This window comes from Macaca nemestrina, chromosome 12 (assembly GCF_043159975.1).
Source record: "Macaca nemestrina isolate mMacNem1 chromosome 12, mMacNem.hap1, whole genome shotgun sequence".
Taxonomy (NCBI): Eukaryota; Metazoa; Chordata; class Mammalia; order Primates; family Cercopithecidae; genus Macaca; species Macaca nemestrina.
The window spans coordinates 8040498-8056835 of record NC_092136.1 but is presented as its reverse complement, the minus strand read 5'-3'; the positions used below and the strand labels follow the sequence as shown (position 1 = coordinate 8056835).

Here is a 16338-nt window from a genome sequence, read left to right as displayed (position 1 = left end):
GTGGTGTGTGCCTTTAAATCCCAGGTACTCGGGAGGCTGAGGCAGAAGAATCTTGTGAACCCGGGAAGTGGAGGTTGTAGTGAGCAGAGATCACACTACTGTACTCTAGCCTGGGCGACAGTGTGAGACTCCGTCTCAAAAAAAAAAAAAATCAGGCCGGGCGCGGTGGCTCATGCCTGTAATCCCAGCACTTTGGGAGGCCGAGGTGGGCGGATCAACAAGGTCAGGTTAGAGAGACCATCCTGGCTAACACAGTGAAACCCCGACTCTACTAAAAAATTAGCTGGGGGTGGTGGCGGGGGCCTGTAGTCCCAGCTACTCAGGAGGCTGAGGCAGGAGAATGGCGTGAACCCGGGAGGTGGAGCTTGCCGTTAGCCAAGATCACACCACTGCACTCCAGCCTGGGTGACAGAGCGAGACTCCGTCTCAAAAAAAAAAAAAAAAAGAAAAATTAAGTGCTGGGATTACAGGCATGAGCCACGGCGCCCAGCCCCAGTCGAATTACATTTTTAAAAAATCCATTCTTCGGCCATGCACGGTGATTTATACCTATAATCCCAGCACTTTGGGAGGCTGAGGAAGGAGGACTGCTTGAGCTCTAGGAGTTTGAGACCAGCCTGGGCAACATAGTGAGATCCTGCCTCTAAAAAAAAAATTTTGTTTTAAATCCATTCTGATAATCTTGCCTTTTAATTGGAGAGTTGAGTCAATTCCATTTAAAGTAATTACTGAGGCCAGGCACAGTGGCTCACACCTGTAATCCCAGCACTTTGGGAAGCCAAGACGGGCAGATCACCTGAGGCCAGGAGTTCAAGACCAGCCTGACCAGCATGGTGAAACCCCGTCACTAATAAAAATACAAAAATTAGCCGGGTGTGGTGGTGCACACTTGTCCCAGCTACTCGGGAAGCTGGAGCAGAGGAATTTGCTTGAACCCAGAAAGCAGAGGTTGCAGTGGGCCAAGATCACACCACTGTACTCCAGCCTGAGCAACAGAGTGAGACTCTGTTTATAAAAAGTAAAAATAAAAAAAAGTAATTACTGATAAGGAAAGACTTACTTGTGCCATTTTGCTATTTGTTTTCTACGTCTCGTATCTTTTCGTTCCTCATTTCCTCCATTAATGCCTGCCTTTTTTTATTTTTTTTATTATTTTTATTTTTTTTATTTTTTTTTTGAGACGGAGTCTCGCTGTGTCTCCCAGGCTGGAGTGCAGTGGCGTGATCTCGGCTCACTGCAAGCTCCGCCTCCCGGGTTCACGCCATTCTCCTGCCTCAGCCTCCCAAGTAGCTGAGACTACAGGCGCCCGCCACCATGCCCGGCTAGTTTTTTTTTTTTTTGTATTTTTAGTAGAGACGGGGTTTCACCATGTTAGCCAGGATAGTCTCGATCTCCTGACCTCGTGATCCACCCGCCTCGGCCTCCCAAAGTGCTGGGATTACAGGCTTGAGCCACTGCGCCCGGCCTGCCTGCCTTTTTTTAAAAGATAGGATCTTGTTATGTTGCCCAGACTGAAGTGCAGTAGTGCAGTCACAACTCGCTGCAGGCTTGAACTCCTGGCCTCAAATGATTCTCCTGACTCAGCCTTCCAAGCACCTAAGACTACAGGCATGTACCATCATGTGCCCTGCTATTTTATTTTTATTTTTGTAGAGACGGAGTCTTGCTATGTTGCCCAGGCTGGTCTCAAACTCCTGGCCTCAAGAGACCCTCCTGCCTTGGCCTCCCAAAGTGCTGGGATTACAGGTGTGAGCCACCACGCCTGGACTTCTTGAGTCTTTTCTGAGCATGCATCTTGCCCTGCATGTATATGGCTTTCTAAATTCCATGATATTTAAGGGAGCTTTTCAGTTCCCCAAAGAATCTCTCCCCAGCTTTTCCTTACAACCTTTCAGCTTGTCTGTTGTTCATGTAAACTGTAATCTTTGCTCTGGACAGCAGGGGTTTGTTAATTCGCCTTTCAGTGTTTTGGAGAACTGTCCTCTAAGTAGAAGCTTTTCCATCCCGAGAGATTTCGGAGTTAGGCAAAACAAAAGCGAATGTCTGGCATCAGACATCAGACATGCCTAAAGAACTGGCATCAGTTCTTTAGGTAGTCCCCAGACAGGTCGGAACTGATAGATACAATCCTTTGAGAACAAAGTCTGCTTTGCTCCCTTGAGAACCAAAGGCTAGGGTCCCACATTGGGAATGTCATCTTCACACCACCACTAACCCAGAAGGGAAATGGAGCAAGGGCAGGTAAAACACTGCAAAACTCTCATTATTTTTAAGTTGCCACTTTCTTGATTCAGCACTTGCTTGGGGTTGTTGTAAATGTTTGATTATTTTCCAGAGTTCCAACAAAGGTGGTTCCAACAGTCGCTCATTTTTTGTTTTTTGTTTTTTTTTTTCAAAGGCACAGGCCCTTGGAGCTGTCTGTTTTACTACTTTTGCTTACATTCTATTAATATTGAGCTCCATGGAACCTCAGTTTATTCATCTGTAAAATGGGGTAGTGCCCAGGGCTTCTGCTTCACAAACTCTGGGGCTGCAATGGAAAGGGAGTCCAGGCCAGGTGCAGTGGCTCACGCCTGTAATTCCAACACTTTGGGAGGCCAAAGCGGGCAGATCACTTGAGGTCAGGAGTTCAAGACCAGCCTGACCAACATGGTGAAACCCCGTCTGTACTAAAAATATGATAAAATTAGCCAGGCATCATGGCACTTATCTGTAATCCCAGTTACTCAGGAGGCTGAGACAGGAGAATAACTTGAACCCAGGAGGCGGAGGTGGCAGTGAGCTGAGATTGTGCCTCTGCGCTCAAGCCTGGGTGATGGAGCAAGACTCTATCTCAACAAAAAAAAAAAAAAAGGGGGGCATCCAGCCAGGTGACCTCAGTCAACAGTAGTTTGTTCAAGATACCTTGAGAAGAAAGAAAGAGCAAGAAGAACAAGGATGTCATCTGGCTCCATCTAAGATATCATGATGACTCTAGTGACCACAAAGCAATGCCCCTTTCTATTATGTTGATGACCCTGCCTGTGACCTTGACCCTGCCTATGACCTATTCCTTCTAATGTGCCAGTAACCTCGAGACAACCCCCACTCATATTGTGGCTTCATTCTCCCAAGAGAGATGATCTGATTGGTTCTTCTCTTCAGGGAACCTGGACCAGGCCACCTCATAGGCTGCTGGCCAGTCAGTAGGTGGCTGCCATGGCTCAGACCCGGCCCTGGTCCAGTCAGCCCTGGCCAGAGATGTCATTTCCATACAAAGCAGGGTGTGAGGGTTAGGTAGGGAGGCCTCTGGGGCCACTCAAAAGGGGCCAAACTCTGACAACATGTGGCATTTTGAGGCAGGTGGAAAAGCAGATCACAAATGTCAAATGCTTTTCATGTAGTGGAATTATTTTTATTTTTTATTTTTTATTTTTGAGATGGTCTTGCTCTGTCACCCAGGTGTGCAGTGGCAGAATCCTGGCTGACTGCAGCCTCCGCCTCCTGGGTTCCAGTGATTCTCCTGCCTCAGCCTCCCGGGTAGCTGGGATTACAGGCGCCCATCACCGCTCCTGGCTAATTTTTGTATTTTTTTTAAATGAAAAATCATTTAATCTCTTTTCCTAAAGAAAGGATCCAGGCAGATACTTTATACCACATCTATATTCATTCCACATACATAAAAGCCACACTGTATTATATTACCCTGTTTTTATAGGGCTTGAGTACTTCCTTGGCTTCACCACAAAAGGGGCGTGGGTCCTTTGTGAATAAGGTCAGCACAGGCAGAGTTGTCTCAGACGCAGAGCAATTTCTCAGGAAGAGTCCAAAGGTGGATCTGGCAAGTTGCATGCTATTTCCTTGAAACCAGAGCATCTTAATTCTGATCCAGATGATTTCTCCCCTTTGAAATAATTGCAAACAAGATTAAAACTGTATTCAGGAACTATTCCAGCTGGCTTTTGGCTTCCTCTGATGTATACTCCTGAGCTTCACGCCGCCAACGTCTCTGCTTCCGCCCTGCGCCCCTCTGCTTCCGCCCTGTGCCCTGTATTTTTAAAATATAGACCAGGTTTCACCATGTTAGCCAGGGTGGGCTCAAACTCCTGACCTCAAGTGATCCGCCCGCCTTGGCCTCTCAAGGTGCTGGGATTACAGGCGTGAGCCACCATGCCTGGCCTCACGTAGTAGAATTCCAACCACCAGTCTCCTCTTCCATAAAAGGGTCAGCAACTTGAGGGTAAAGATATCTCTCCACTGAGCCCAGCTCAGTGCCCTGTGCAGTGCAAGTGTTTGCTGATGGAAAATGGCTGCGTCCGCGGGAATCCGGGCCTGTTGGCAGAGCTGTGACAGGGTGGGGAGGCAGCAGTAGCTGGGGACTAGGCGCTGTCGGCAGAGCTGTGACAGGGTGGGGAGGCAGCAGTAGCTGGGGACTAGGCGCTGTCGGCAGAGCTGTGACAGGTGGGGAGGCAGCAGTAGCTGGGGACTAGGCGTCAGGTGAGGGGCAGGCAGGTGTAGCCAACCAGTCCAAGAATGTTTCCAACATCAAAGCCCCTGCATCCTGAGCTGATAAACTTGTGCTGGGTCTACTGGGAAGGAGGATGGGAAGACGGAATCCCAGGTTGTGACATCATAAGGACACCTGAGGGGTAAGTGTCCTCTTTTTGGGCCCCACCCTCCACTGGGCTTGCTCTGGGTGACGGGTGGCCCTAGTGGGTTTCCTGGGACTGTCTGGCCTGTGAGGTGGGCAGGTGGGTGTCTGCCTTCTTGGTCCCAGGTGGATCTGGCAGGTCTGGGGAGCTTTTGTTTTGTTTTGAGATGGAGTTTCACTCCTATTGCCCGGGCTGGAGCACAATGGTGCGATCTCGGCTCACTGCAACCTCTGCCTCCTGGGTTCAAGTGATTCTCCTGCTTCAATCTCCCAAGTACTGGGATTACAGGCATGTGCCACCACACCTGGCTAATTTTGTATTTTTAGTAGAGATGGGATTTCTCCATGTTGGTCAGGCTGGTCTCGAACTCCCGACCTCAGGTGATCTGCCCGCCTCGGCCTCCCAAAGTGCTGGGATTACATGAGCCACCGTGCCCGGCTTCTAGGGAGCTTTTAGGTACAATGGACAACAGTTGTCCTCTCCTCTGAAGGTAGAGAAGGAGAAGGGGACCCAGCAAGTATTGGGGTCCTGCCCCCAACAGTCCCAGTCAAACAGCACAGCTAGGCCTAGTGGTCTTGCGAGAGACTCCTAGGACTCCAATAACCGTTTCCCTAATATCATCAGAGGTGGTACTCTAGCTCCAACCTCACTCCAGGACTCCAGCTCAGGCAGGTCATAAAGAAAAGGGCCAATTTGAACCCAGGACTCTGGGTCAGCATGCATGCACTTGTCCACGAGGTTAGCTGGCCTCCATAGAGGCAGCCTCCCTCATCTCCTGTATCAGTCCTCCTCTGGAAGCCACTGTCTAGGCCCCATCACCTCCCCACTGGACTGCCGGGATCAACTCCTCTGTGGCTTCTCTGCTTCTGCCCTTCCTCCACCTCAGACTAGCAAACTCATATTCATCCCTCAGGGACCAGCTGGGGAAATACCTCCTCCAGAATGACTGCCTGATTCTCAGGTGGAATCAGTGGCTCCCTCGACATGCTTCTGCAGGGCCCTCACAAGACGTATCACAAGTTACATTTGGCTTCCCGTGGCCTTAGGAGTGGGGACTGTCTCCTTTGTTTCAGAGTCTCCAGCCTAGGCAGGGCCTGGCCAGGGCAGCTGCCTGTGAACAGTGCTTGAAGGAATGAATCCTTACTTGGGGTCTACCCTGTGGCTTATTTCAGCAACCAAGGTCATATCTTGCCCATCTTCCTCTTTGATGCCAAGAGCCCCTGGCTTCTGAGCAGGTACCCTATGCTGGCTGAGCATCCGATATCTAATAGGTGTTCAGTGAATGTTCACAATGGCAGGTGGGCAGAAAACCGTTGCTTTTCTCTGGGATGGGCAGGGTAGTACAGGTGTGTGGTGAAGCAGACTTTCCTTCATCCTCTGTAGAACTGATGGGGTCGCCAAAGCCCTGCCCACACTGACTGCCTCTCTAAGGCCAGATTTCTGAGGAGAAGCGACCCTGGGGAGGCAGAGGATGCCAGTGAGAGCCCAGGGACTCATGGAGGGGGAGAGCAATAGTTGTCCATCTAACCAGGTGCTCTGCCCAGGAGCTCAGAGTTCCTTGCAGGTCAGTACCCCCCAGCTATCATGTGGTCCAGAGGACCCAGCACAGAGATGACCACCAATCCCTACCCCTCTCGGGGCCTCAGTCATCCCACCTGTCAATGGGGTACAATCTTTCCAACCCCACCCAGTTCACTGAGGCCAATAGAGCCAACAGCACTTCGGAAATAAAGACTTGGTGAACGCATCATACAAATAAATGGGGTTGTTATTAGACCCAAGAGCAGGGTCCGAAGGAGAAACAGCAAAAAGGGGGAGTAAGTGCCCAGGGCTCCTGCCCCGAACCCCTTGAGGAAAACAGAAACAGGTGTTGGGCAGGAAGAACAGCACCTACAGGGAGGAGGGAGATGGGGTTGGATCCCGGCTCTACCACGGACCAGTCACTTTCCCCAGGACTCAGTTTCCTCACCTGTATAATGAGGGAAGCACAATCCTTGCCCAGCTCCTTTCAAGGGCCTCAATTAGGCTTCAGTGAGAGAGTGGGTATGGAAGAGGTTTGCAAACTGTAAAGTGCAGTGCACACATGCAGGCTAGCTGTGGCTCTGGGGCCCAGGCCCAGCTGGGCTCTGTGGAGTGGGGACAGTAAGTGTTGGCAATGAAAACACTGCTTGAGGCTGAGCCTGGCCCTTTGAGCACTCTCAGGTCCTCAACACCTGTTTCTTCTTCCAGGTCCCCCCAACTTCCCTGGCACCTTTTACCCTGGGTCGCTGAGGCCTGGGAGGACGAGGAGCTCCTGCCCTGGGCTGGCCCCACCTCCCACTCTGAACCCTCTGGTTGCCTCTGCTCCTGGTGATGATGAACAAATGCAGACCTGGTGGTGGGGAGCGGCCATGCCCTGCACCCTCTCTTCTCTAGACATTACCCTTTCCATGAGGTCTTGTGCAAGTCACCCCCATTCCTGGGTGAGGGTTAGAATGACGGGTGATGAATTCTTCCCCGCAGCACTCCAAGTGGATGAAGAGCAGCTCCTGTCCCCTGCTGGTAGCCCCAGGCCCAGAGGCCTCCACCCAGCAGAGGCCTAAGCCAAGCTCGCCATTCGCCCTGGGCTGGATCTCAGCTTCAGAAGGAGACGTTGAGAAGAGGCTGCCAAAGAGCCCGGAGGGGCCACTTCAGAGAAGCGCCTTGAAGAGGAAGGAGAGGGAGGCTCCACAGGAAAGTCCCAGGGCCAGGAAGAAGGTCATGAGGGCGCCAGCCACCTCCCTCTCGTGTGGCAGCACCTGCCTAGAACACCCGGGAACAGGAGCTCTTAGAAAACGCTGGGTCCAAACCTAGACCCAGCTCCACCCCCCGCTGCCCATCCAGTCTGGGCTCTGTCACCAAAACTGGCCCCGTCTTTCTGGGCCTGTTTCCTGGTCTGTAAATGAGGCTGCTGGATAAGGATGTCTCTCAGGGCCTCTGGGTCCAACATGATGGGATTCCAGATTCCACAGCCTGCCCTTTCCACAGTGCTCCCAACCTGTCTGCCCTGCCAGCTTCATTTTCTCTGGATTCTCCACTCCATTGCCCCTTGAGGAAATAGCCCATGAACCTTGTTTTTCGTCAAAACCTTAGCTCTCCTTCAACTGAGAATTTTACAGCTAGATGGGCCCTGAGGAATGACAGTTCAACCCATTTTTTTTTTTACAGATGGGGAAACTGAGGCCCATTGAGGAGGCCCCAGAACCAGTGCCTGGGCTACTTTGCTGGGCAGGTACCTCACTAGCCCAGTTCTCCTCTCCCCTGCAGTTAAGGGCTGGCCAGGCAAGGGGCGCCAGCAAGGCCTGCAGACAGCTAAGGTTGGGCTGGCCAGAAGCAAGATGGGCCATCCCTCCCTCGAAGGCAGTCCCTTCCCAAAGACTGAACCCACCTCCCCACTCCCAGTCCCCTACCCCACCCCATTCCCCCGGACCTGGGCGCCAAGCACATGGTGAGGGACACCAGGTAGCCATTAGAAATGGCAAACAGCAGCATGAAGGTGATGAAGTAGGCATCCTGTGGGAAGAGGGTGGGCAGCCGGGACCTCTGGGGCACGTGGCACAGCATGAAGAGGGGCACGAACAGGAACCGCAGGCAGACCAGCAGGGGCAGCAGCCGGCTGTCCTCATCTGGCTGTGGCAGAGGCTGGGGTCAGTGTGGTCCCTGGATCCAGGTCTCTGCTCCAGGGCATCTCAGGACATCCATAGAGTACTTTTTATTTTTTTTCTTTTTTTTAGATGGCGTCTCACTCTGTTGCCCAGGCTGGAGTGCAGTGGCCCTGATCTCAGCTCACTGCAACCTCCACCTCCTGGGTTCAAGAAATCGTCCTGCCTCAGCCTCCTGAGTAGCTGGGACTATAGGCACCCACCGCCACCATGCCCAGATAAGTTTTGTATTTTTAGTAGAGACGGGGGTTTCATCATGTTGGCCAGGCTGGTCTCGAACTTCTGACCTCAAGTGATCCACCCGCCTCGGCCTCCCAAAGTGCTGGGATTACAGGCGTGAGCCACCACACCCAGCCTCTTTTTTTCATTAAAAATTTGTGTGTGTGTGTGTGTGTGTGTGTGTGTGTGTACAGACAAGGTCTCACTGTGTTGCCCAGGCTGGTTTTGAACTCCTGAGCTTCAGCTCAAGCCATCCTCTTGCCTTGGCCTCCGAAAGTGCTCGAATTTTAGGTTTTGTTTTGTTTTTTTTTTTTTTGAGACACAGTCTCGCTGTGTCTCCCAGGCTGGAGAGCAGTGGTGCGATCTCGGCTCACTGCAGCTTCTGCCTCCCTGGGATTACAGGCATGTACCACCATGCCTAGTTAATTGTTATCTTTTTAGTAGATACGGGGTTTCACCATGTTGGCCAGGCTGGCCTAGAACTCCTGACCTCGTGATCCACCCACCTCGGCCTCCCAAAGTGCTGGGATTACAGGCGTGAGCTACTGCGTCCGGCCCCAAAGTGCTAGGATTATAGGCATGAGCCACCACGCCTGGCCCACCCATAGGATAGACCCATCTGTCACCCCCTGACCTCCTCTGACCTGACCTACCCTGTGAGCCAGTGAGGGAGGACCCAGCGCTGGGGCCTGGGCCAAGGCCACCCAGCAATCAGGGACCGGCCTGGGGCTCACCTCTACCTCTCCCAGGCTCCAGCTTGTGCTCTCCACAGCATTTACAGTTTACATACTCGGTTCCTCAGAGCATCCCCTGGTGGTTCCCAGAACCCCCTGGGGGCAGATGGGGTTTCTGAGTGGGATCGGAAGCGGTAGATCAGCTCCTGTCCTGACTTGGATGAGACCAGCTCCTCTTTCACCTGCTTTATGTATTGTCTCTTTGGAAGATTTCATTTAAAGACACAGCACCATGGCTAAAACCAACCCCAAACCTAAGGCTCTTGCTCAGTCCCTCACCTGGTGCAGGAACCTCCATGTAACATTCTCTGAGCAGCGAAGGCTGCATGCTGGGGACACAGAGGTCAGCTGGACGTGACTTTTGCTTTCAAGGAGCTCACGGTGCAAGCCCTGGCCTGCACACCTCCAGGGCCCAGGTGCTCCCTGCCGCTTGGCCAGTGGTTCCACTGCCAGGCCACTTGGACTACTGGAAAATCACCTCCATGCTCTTTCAAGACCTCGGATCCCAAACTGCTTCCTAAAACATCAGATCACCCAGCCCTGGTGTGCTTACCCACAGGAAGTAAGAGGTCAGGCTCCGTCCCAGCCAGTCCATGATGTTGAAGAGGAGGAAGCAGCAGATGGGGTTGAAGAAGTGACCTGGGAGGGAAAGGGCTGCAGCTCATACTGGTCCCCAATTCCCCTCTCCCGTCCTCTCCCCTTTGTACCCCCCACCCTGCTGTCTTCTCCACTCCGACACTCACTCCACTTCCCGGGACTGGTGGAGCTGGTCACCATAGCTGTGATGGCGGGGAAGACGGACAGGGTGACTGTGAAGACCAACACAAGGCACAGCGCTGTCAGCCAGATCTGGGAGCCAGAGGCAGGGGTGTGAGCAGGCAGGGCAGTCCCAGGGCCCCACCCTCTTGCCCAAGCCCCATCTGGGAGCAGGACACTTGGGGTCTGGCCCAGCTGTGTCCCTGACCCACTATGACCCTATGACCTTGGGGGAGACAATGTGAACCCCATTATTCCCCAGGGATGGTGGTTGGGGCTATATCCAAGCCAAACCTTCTGGAAGACAACGAAGACTGAAGGTTTTCCTGACTTCTGGGGCTCATCTGGCTCTGATTCCGGCTCCTTCTCCAGGTCAAGATCCAGGGTCAGAGCTACCTTCTGGGGACTATTGGGAATCCCGTTCTCATCTGGGGGGAGGGGCGAGGGGTCATGCTTGTGACCCAAGTTTCCCGACAGCCAGGCCCAACGAAGGGAGATTCCCAGCAGTTAAAACAAGTGATCCTCAGCTGGGCATGGTAGTTCACGCCAGTAATCCCCACACTTTGGGAGGCTGAGGTGGGCAGATTGCTTGAGCCCAAGAGTTCGAGACCAGCCTGGGCAACATGGTAAATCCCCATTTCTACAAAAATACAAAAATTAGCCGGGCATGGCAGCCTGCACCTATAGTCCCAGCTACTCGGGAGACTGAGGCGGATCACTTGAGCCCAGGAAGTCGAGGCTGCAGTTGAGTTGTGATTGCGCTGCAGTGCAGCCCAGGTGACAGAGTGAGATGCTGCCTCAAAATAACAACAAACAGCACCCCCTTCCCCCCGCCCCCCCAAAAAAAACAAGTGCCCTTCCTCCAGCCCAGGCTGCAGGCGAAGCGAATTCATGATGGAAACATGCATAGCTACCAGGAAGCGCATGCATGGGTCGGGCGATGAGCAAAGCACCTTAGATCTCATTATCGTTGCTTTACAAATGACACGTTGAGGTTCATAGGGCTGCAGTGGCTAAGTGGTTTGTCTCAGGCCACACAGCTGAGACGTTGTGAAACCAGTACTCAAATTCAGAGGTCTTTGGATCCAAAGTTTGCATGCATGGAAGCTCTATTGCCTCCTCATTTTATAGAGGTGGAAACTGAGGCCCAAACAACAGCAGGGATGACTTTAATCCTACCAACTTCCCTTCATGATCTTCCGGTTTGCACAAGGCTACTAGGGGTGGGCTCTGGCTGGGAACAGAGGGAATGGCTTCCCAGGGGAGGTGGCTCTCAGGGCTTACCAGACTGGAGGAGCTCAGCTTTGGTCTCCAGCTCCTGAGCTTGGGCCTGGGATGGTTTATTGGCCAGGTAGTAGCGGGCAAACTTCTGCAGAAGGACAGGAAAGTGTTGGGCCTGCCTGGCTTGCCTGAGGTGTCTGGATCCCTGCCCACATCATTGGCCTGGAGGCTGGGGTCCCTCAGTGTCTTCTCTGGGGGTCAGGGCTGAGGCCAGGTCTCCTCCACCTCCCCTGGCCTCTCTCAGGGTCTCAGACTCAGGACTCTATCCAAGATGCTTTAAGGTGGGGCCTCGAGCCCAACAGCAGGCTCACCAGGTGAGGCAGGCTCAGGTAACACATGATGGACATGAGGATGCCCACACAGGGCGTGATAAAGTACCCCAGGGCGGAGGTCTGGGCGTCCACGCCACCTGCGGAGAAACTTCAGCTGCAGAAGAGGCACCTGGTCCCACCAGCTCCCACGGGGCTTCCAACTCTTGTCCCACTTCCCATTGTGGACTTCTCAGACCCACTCCCAGCCTCCCTTCACTGAAAATGGGAATCTTGTACAGGGCCCCAGGGCAGCCCTGCCCTTTTCCCACTTTCCCCTACATGTCATTTTTGTTGAGCACGTACTATGTGCCAGGAGCCTTCTCTTATTGCATGCTCATTATAATCTGAGCAGGGAGCTAGAACGATCACGTAGGTGGGGAAACTAGCACAGAGCGGTGACAAGCCTTGTCCAGTGCCCCTAGCTGGTAAGCGGTGAAGCAGATTCAAATCCAAGACTATCTGAATCCCAAACCCATCCCCTCATCCTTCAACTTCAACCTGCTGCTGCATGCCAGTACTGGCCCCAGGAATCCTGCCCCTGTCCCTGAGTTAACCCAGTCCTCGCTTGGTTATTACTCCTCACTGCAGGGCCCATGAGCCCCACTCCCTAGCCCCAGACCCAATCCCCATTTCCATATCACCCTCTTACCTCCATCTTCACCCAGAACCCAGGTGTCTTGCTCTCACATGCCCTCTCTGTTCCCCAAACCTCAGAGGCCGCCCCAGCCCTCCAGCCACCCAAGTGCACTCACTGGCCATGGACAGGAGCATGGCAAGGGCAGCAAAGATCCCAGCCAGGCCCTGGCCGCTGAGGAAGAGAGTGCTGTAGGTGGAGGGCATGGTGCCCAGCTGCCCGAAGAGGCTGCCCTGTAGGACTGCACTGAAGGCTGTGGAAGACAGGGATGGGGGCTGCTGCTCAACTAGGCAGGACTCAGGGGCTCCCTGGAGGAGGTGTCGGCAGGATGCACAGGGGACTCTGGACAAGGTTGCACAGGTGTGAGCTTCCCTAGGGACTCTGGGCACTCTGGGGCAACACCCGCCATTCAGTCCTTTTCTGAGGTGCAGCCATTGGTTTGTGGGGCTGTCGACCAGGAAGCCTGCTCCTAGGTCACCAGACAAGTGACTCTTCCCCTCCCTCTGGGCCTCAGTTTCTTTACCAGGGATATGAGTGACCATGATGCTGTCTTCCCTTCTCAGATATGCTGGGCCCTTTCAGTAATGAGGCCAGGCTGAAGCCCTGCATGGGCTGGCTGGGGAGGGGGTGAAGGTGCTCACAGTTGATGAAGCAGACGGAGGCCATGGTGATGGAGAAGAAGGGTCCGGGGCTCATGTCCACCTTGACCAACGCTGCCGTCAGGGCAAAGAGCAGCAGTATGGCCAGCAGGCTGCCCAGAATGCGCACCGTCTCCGGGATGCTGCTCAGAAGGGGGCAGAGTGGATCAGTGGGGCCCAGGCCAGAGGGGGCTGGGGAAGGGCTGGGCAGTAGGGCTGGGGGACGGGGGGCACGGGGGAAGGCCTCAATAAAGCTGCGTTGGCAGGGGGCACAGGAGCCAGGGCAGGCCTCTCACCACTGGTACAGGAAGGAGTTGAGAAGGGTGAAGAGCAGCAGGGGCAGCTGGGACAGCAGCGTCACCCAATTGTTGAAGTTGAAGGCATCCTCCGGGCCTGTGTGGTTGGTGCCCAGGATCCTGGTTGTGCTGTTGCTGGCCCCGACCAGTCGCGCCTGGAAGTACTGCCAGGTGGGGAGGTGACGGAGGGTCAGCACCTCTCAGCCTTCCCCCACTGCCTTCCCCCTCACTTGTGATTGCTTTCTACTGTCTGCAGGGACTTGTCTGCCATGTCCTTGTTCTGTCCCCAGCGCCTGGCACACAGTCGGGGCTCCATGAATGTGCACTGAGTTAAATGGCTGAAGTCTGAGACACAGCCCAAGCATTAAGAGCCCCCAGCATAAGCCTTGATCCAGCCTTGGACAGCCCCTTCTCTTCAGCGCCCTGGTTCCAGCCCCCATCCCCACTCGTGCAGCAGCTGCTAGATTCATTCATTCCAGGGGTATTTATTGAGCACCTACTGTCAGCCAGGCTTTGGCCTAGGTGCTGACCAACTGCATTCTCTCTGGAGCACATAGCCTGCCACTCCTCTGCTTAACCTCCTCACTCCTCAACACCCCGCTTCATTCCTACCTACTGCCTGCAGGGCAAAGCCCCAAATAGAACAGCCCTTCAGAATCAGATCCCAGTCTCCCTTTGTGCCCCATCTTCTGCTCCATCCAGCTAAGCTCCAGGCAGCCCTGGCTCTGGATCTCTCTCTAAACAGGCTGATCCTCTCTTGCCTGTTTGCCTTGGGCGTGGCTGTCATCTCCGCCTGGTGTGGCTGTCACCTCCACCTGGAATGCCCTACTGACCACACCCCTCCATATGCACTCTGCCTACCCTACTCCCAATTTACAAATCTCTTCCACGAAGCAGAAGAAACTTTCTCCCTCCCCTGGGGACCCACTGCACTCTGCTGTAAGCCTGGAATGTCGCGCATCATGTTACATTATTAATAGCTCTTTGGCCCCTCTTGCTCTCAAGACCAGGGGCTGATTCATCTCTGGGTTTCCAGGGCCCAGCACAGAGCCAGTACCCAAGAGGCATTTGCAAAGTTGTTGCAGTGAATACAGATGAATAACCCGGTCCCAAAGACAATGCAAACCCCATATTTCTGCCTTCCCTGAAGACACTCCCTGCTGTTCCCTCCTGTGTCCCCAGTGCCTTCTCCACAGTAGGTGCACATTAAACGTTTGTTGAACGAATGAATGCATGAATGAGTAAAATTCATGGTATTCCAAAGAAAATCAAACGTTCGATAACCGACTTTTGGGGTGACTGACTCAGGAATAACGACACATAGAGGAGGTGGGTGGGCAGCGCCTTTGCTCATTCCAGACCCTGTGGGCTGGTGGCCTTGGCCCTCTGAGATGTGGACATTCCTGAAGTTCTGCTTTCCTAGTCATGCGGGAAGCATTGCCCTCTCTGTGGCTCCGAGCTTCAGCCCATAAATGAGCTCAACGAGGGGTCACAGGTGCGCGGTGAGGAAGCGCCCGGTAAACCTCATCCCAAAGGGTGCTGGCTGCGGCCACGAGGCTGCCACGCCGCCAGGAGTCTCACCGGGATGGCGGTGATGAAGAAGTTCCAGGGAAGGAGGGTGCCCAGCCCCAGGATGAAGAAGCTGATCCCGACCAGGTGGTAGCTGTGGGGATCGGTGGGAAGGTCACCCCGAGGACGCACCCGCCTCCGCGGGCCCTCCCGCCTCCCAGGCCGCCCCCTCCGGAGCGGACTACAACCCCCATCACCCCAGCTCTGGCGGCAGAGGGAGTCGGCTGATGGGAATTGTAGTTCGATCCGGTCTTCTCTGCGCCTCGGAGCGCCTCCAGGGAGCGGGTCTGCAACGCCCCCGGTCACTTGGGTCCCGGTCCGCACCCACCCGGGCCCACTCACCTGTCCCGCGGGGCGTCTCCTCGCGCCATGGCCGTCGCAGCGGATGCGCCTGGGGTGAAAGGGACAGAGAAGCCCCACCAGCACCTGCGCTGGGGCCGAGGGCCGCAGCACCGGTGGGGCGGGGGGCGGGTCTCCCCAGATCCCGGTGCAGGGCTGCAGGAGCGGCACAGGTAGCCTCCGGCGGATTTCGGCGGGTCTCGCGCTCCGCAGGCTGGGACCTGGGCTCCGCCCCCGGGGCGGGGACAGAGGGTCGCGCCACCCGTCTTTCCTTCCCGCACCCGCCGCAGGGACTCTAGACTCCGGCTCGGGCCCCGCCCCACCTCGGAGCCTCCGGAACCCGCCCGCTCACGGCACAACCCCTCCCCGCAGACCCCAGTCCTCTCCGCGGGCGCCGGAGGGGAAGGCGGGGGTAGGGGCTGGGGGTAACCTCACCTCCACCCCTCGCTGAGAGCTCTGTAGGGGCAGCACTGGCGCGGGGCTCTTCCCGCTTCGTCAACTCCGAGGTGATGCCAGAGCCGCTCCAGCGACCCCTAAAGCTGGAGCCCACCGGGGCGCCCCCTAACTAGGGAGCCGCTGCGGAGCCCCCACCCAGAGCGTAACCCAAGCCGGGCCCGGACGGGGGAACCGGAGCCGCCGCCGGTCGCCCGCGATCCTGGCAGGCTTCGCCGCGCTGGGTCCCCGGGAGTGCCTGGAAAAAACAGCATTACTTTCAACTCCCCACTCTTTTTTTATGTTTAAAAAAAAAAAAAAAAAAAAAACTTTCAAAAGACTATAAATCATTAATTTGCTCCTACTCATAATCTACGAATAGGTGTGGGTTCTCTGCAATCCCCGGGCGTATCGGGGACGCTGGAGAAGTGAGAGGCCCCGAAACACAAACTATTTTCTTTTTCTTTTTTTTGAGACAGAGTGTCGCTCTGTCGCCCAGGCGGAAGTGCAGTGGCCTGGTCTTGGCTCACTGCAACCTCCCCCTCCCAGGCAGGTTCAAGCGATTCTGGTGCCTCAGCCTCCGGAGTAGCTGGGACTACAGGCGCATGCCACCACCTCCGACTAATTTTTGTATTTTTAGTAGAGACGGGCCTTCACCATCTCTACTAAAGAGGTGGCCAGTCTAGTCTCGAACTCGTCTTTTGACCAGGCTGGTCTCTGACTCGTGACCTCAGGTGATCCGCCCGCCTCGGCCTCCCAAAGTGTTGGGATTACAGGCATGAGCCACCACGCCCGGCCAGAAACTATTTTCTCAAGCA

General features: G+C 54.7%; 1 protein-coding gene across 6 annotated transcripts; it reads right to left on the bottom strand.

Annotated features, from left to right (window-relative positions):
• Positions 1–3624: 3624 nt before the first annotated feature.
• Positions 3625–15265, bottom strand: LOC105469632 (solute carrier family 29 member 2). 6 transcript variants are annotated; one of them, XR_011610471.1, is made up of 13 exons: positions 15092–15265; positions 14762–14843; positions 13181–13344; positions 12888–13027; positions 12365–12499; positions 11613–11710; positions 11305–11389; positions 10315–10448; positions 10008–10113; positions 9818–9903; positions 8080–8279; positions 4091–7412; positions 3625–3883 (listed from the first exon to the last, which is right to left on the bottom strand). XR_011610471.1 is itself a non-coding variant. In XM_011720938.2 (12 exons), exons 1-12 carry the CDS (start codon positions 15118–15120, stop codon positions 7301–7303), a joined length of 1371 nt encoding a protein of 456 aa, XP_011719240.1. In that variant the 5' UTR covers positions 15121–15265; the 3' UTR covers positions 3625–7300. The 6 variants fall into 6 exon arrangements, 2 of the variants coding, with proteins under 2 accessions (XP_011719240.1, XP_070930334.1); XR_011610470.1 differs by having other exon boundaries at positions 3625–6521; positions 6601–7412; XR_979999.2 differs by having other exon boundaries at positions 3625–4027; positions 7054–7412.
• Between the last annotated feature and the right edge of the window lie 1073 nt (positions 15266–16338).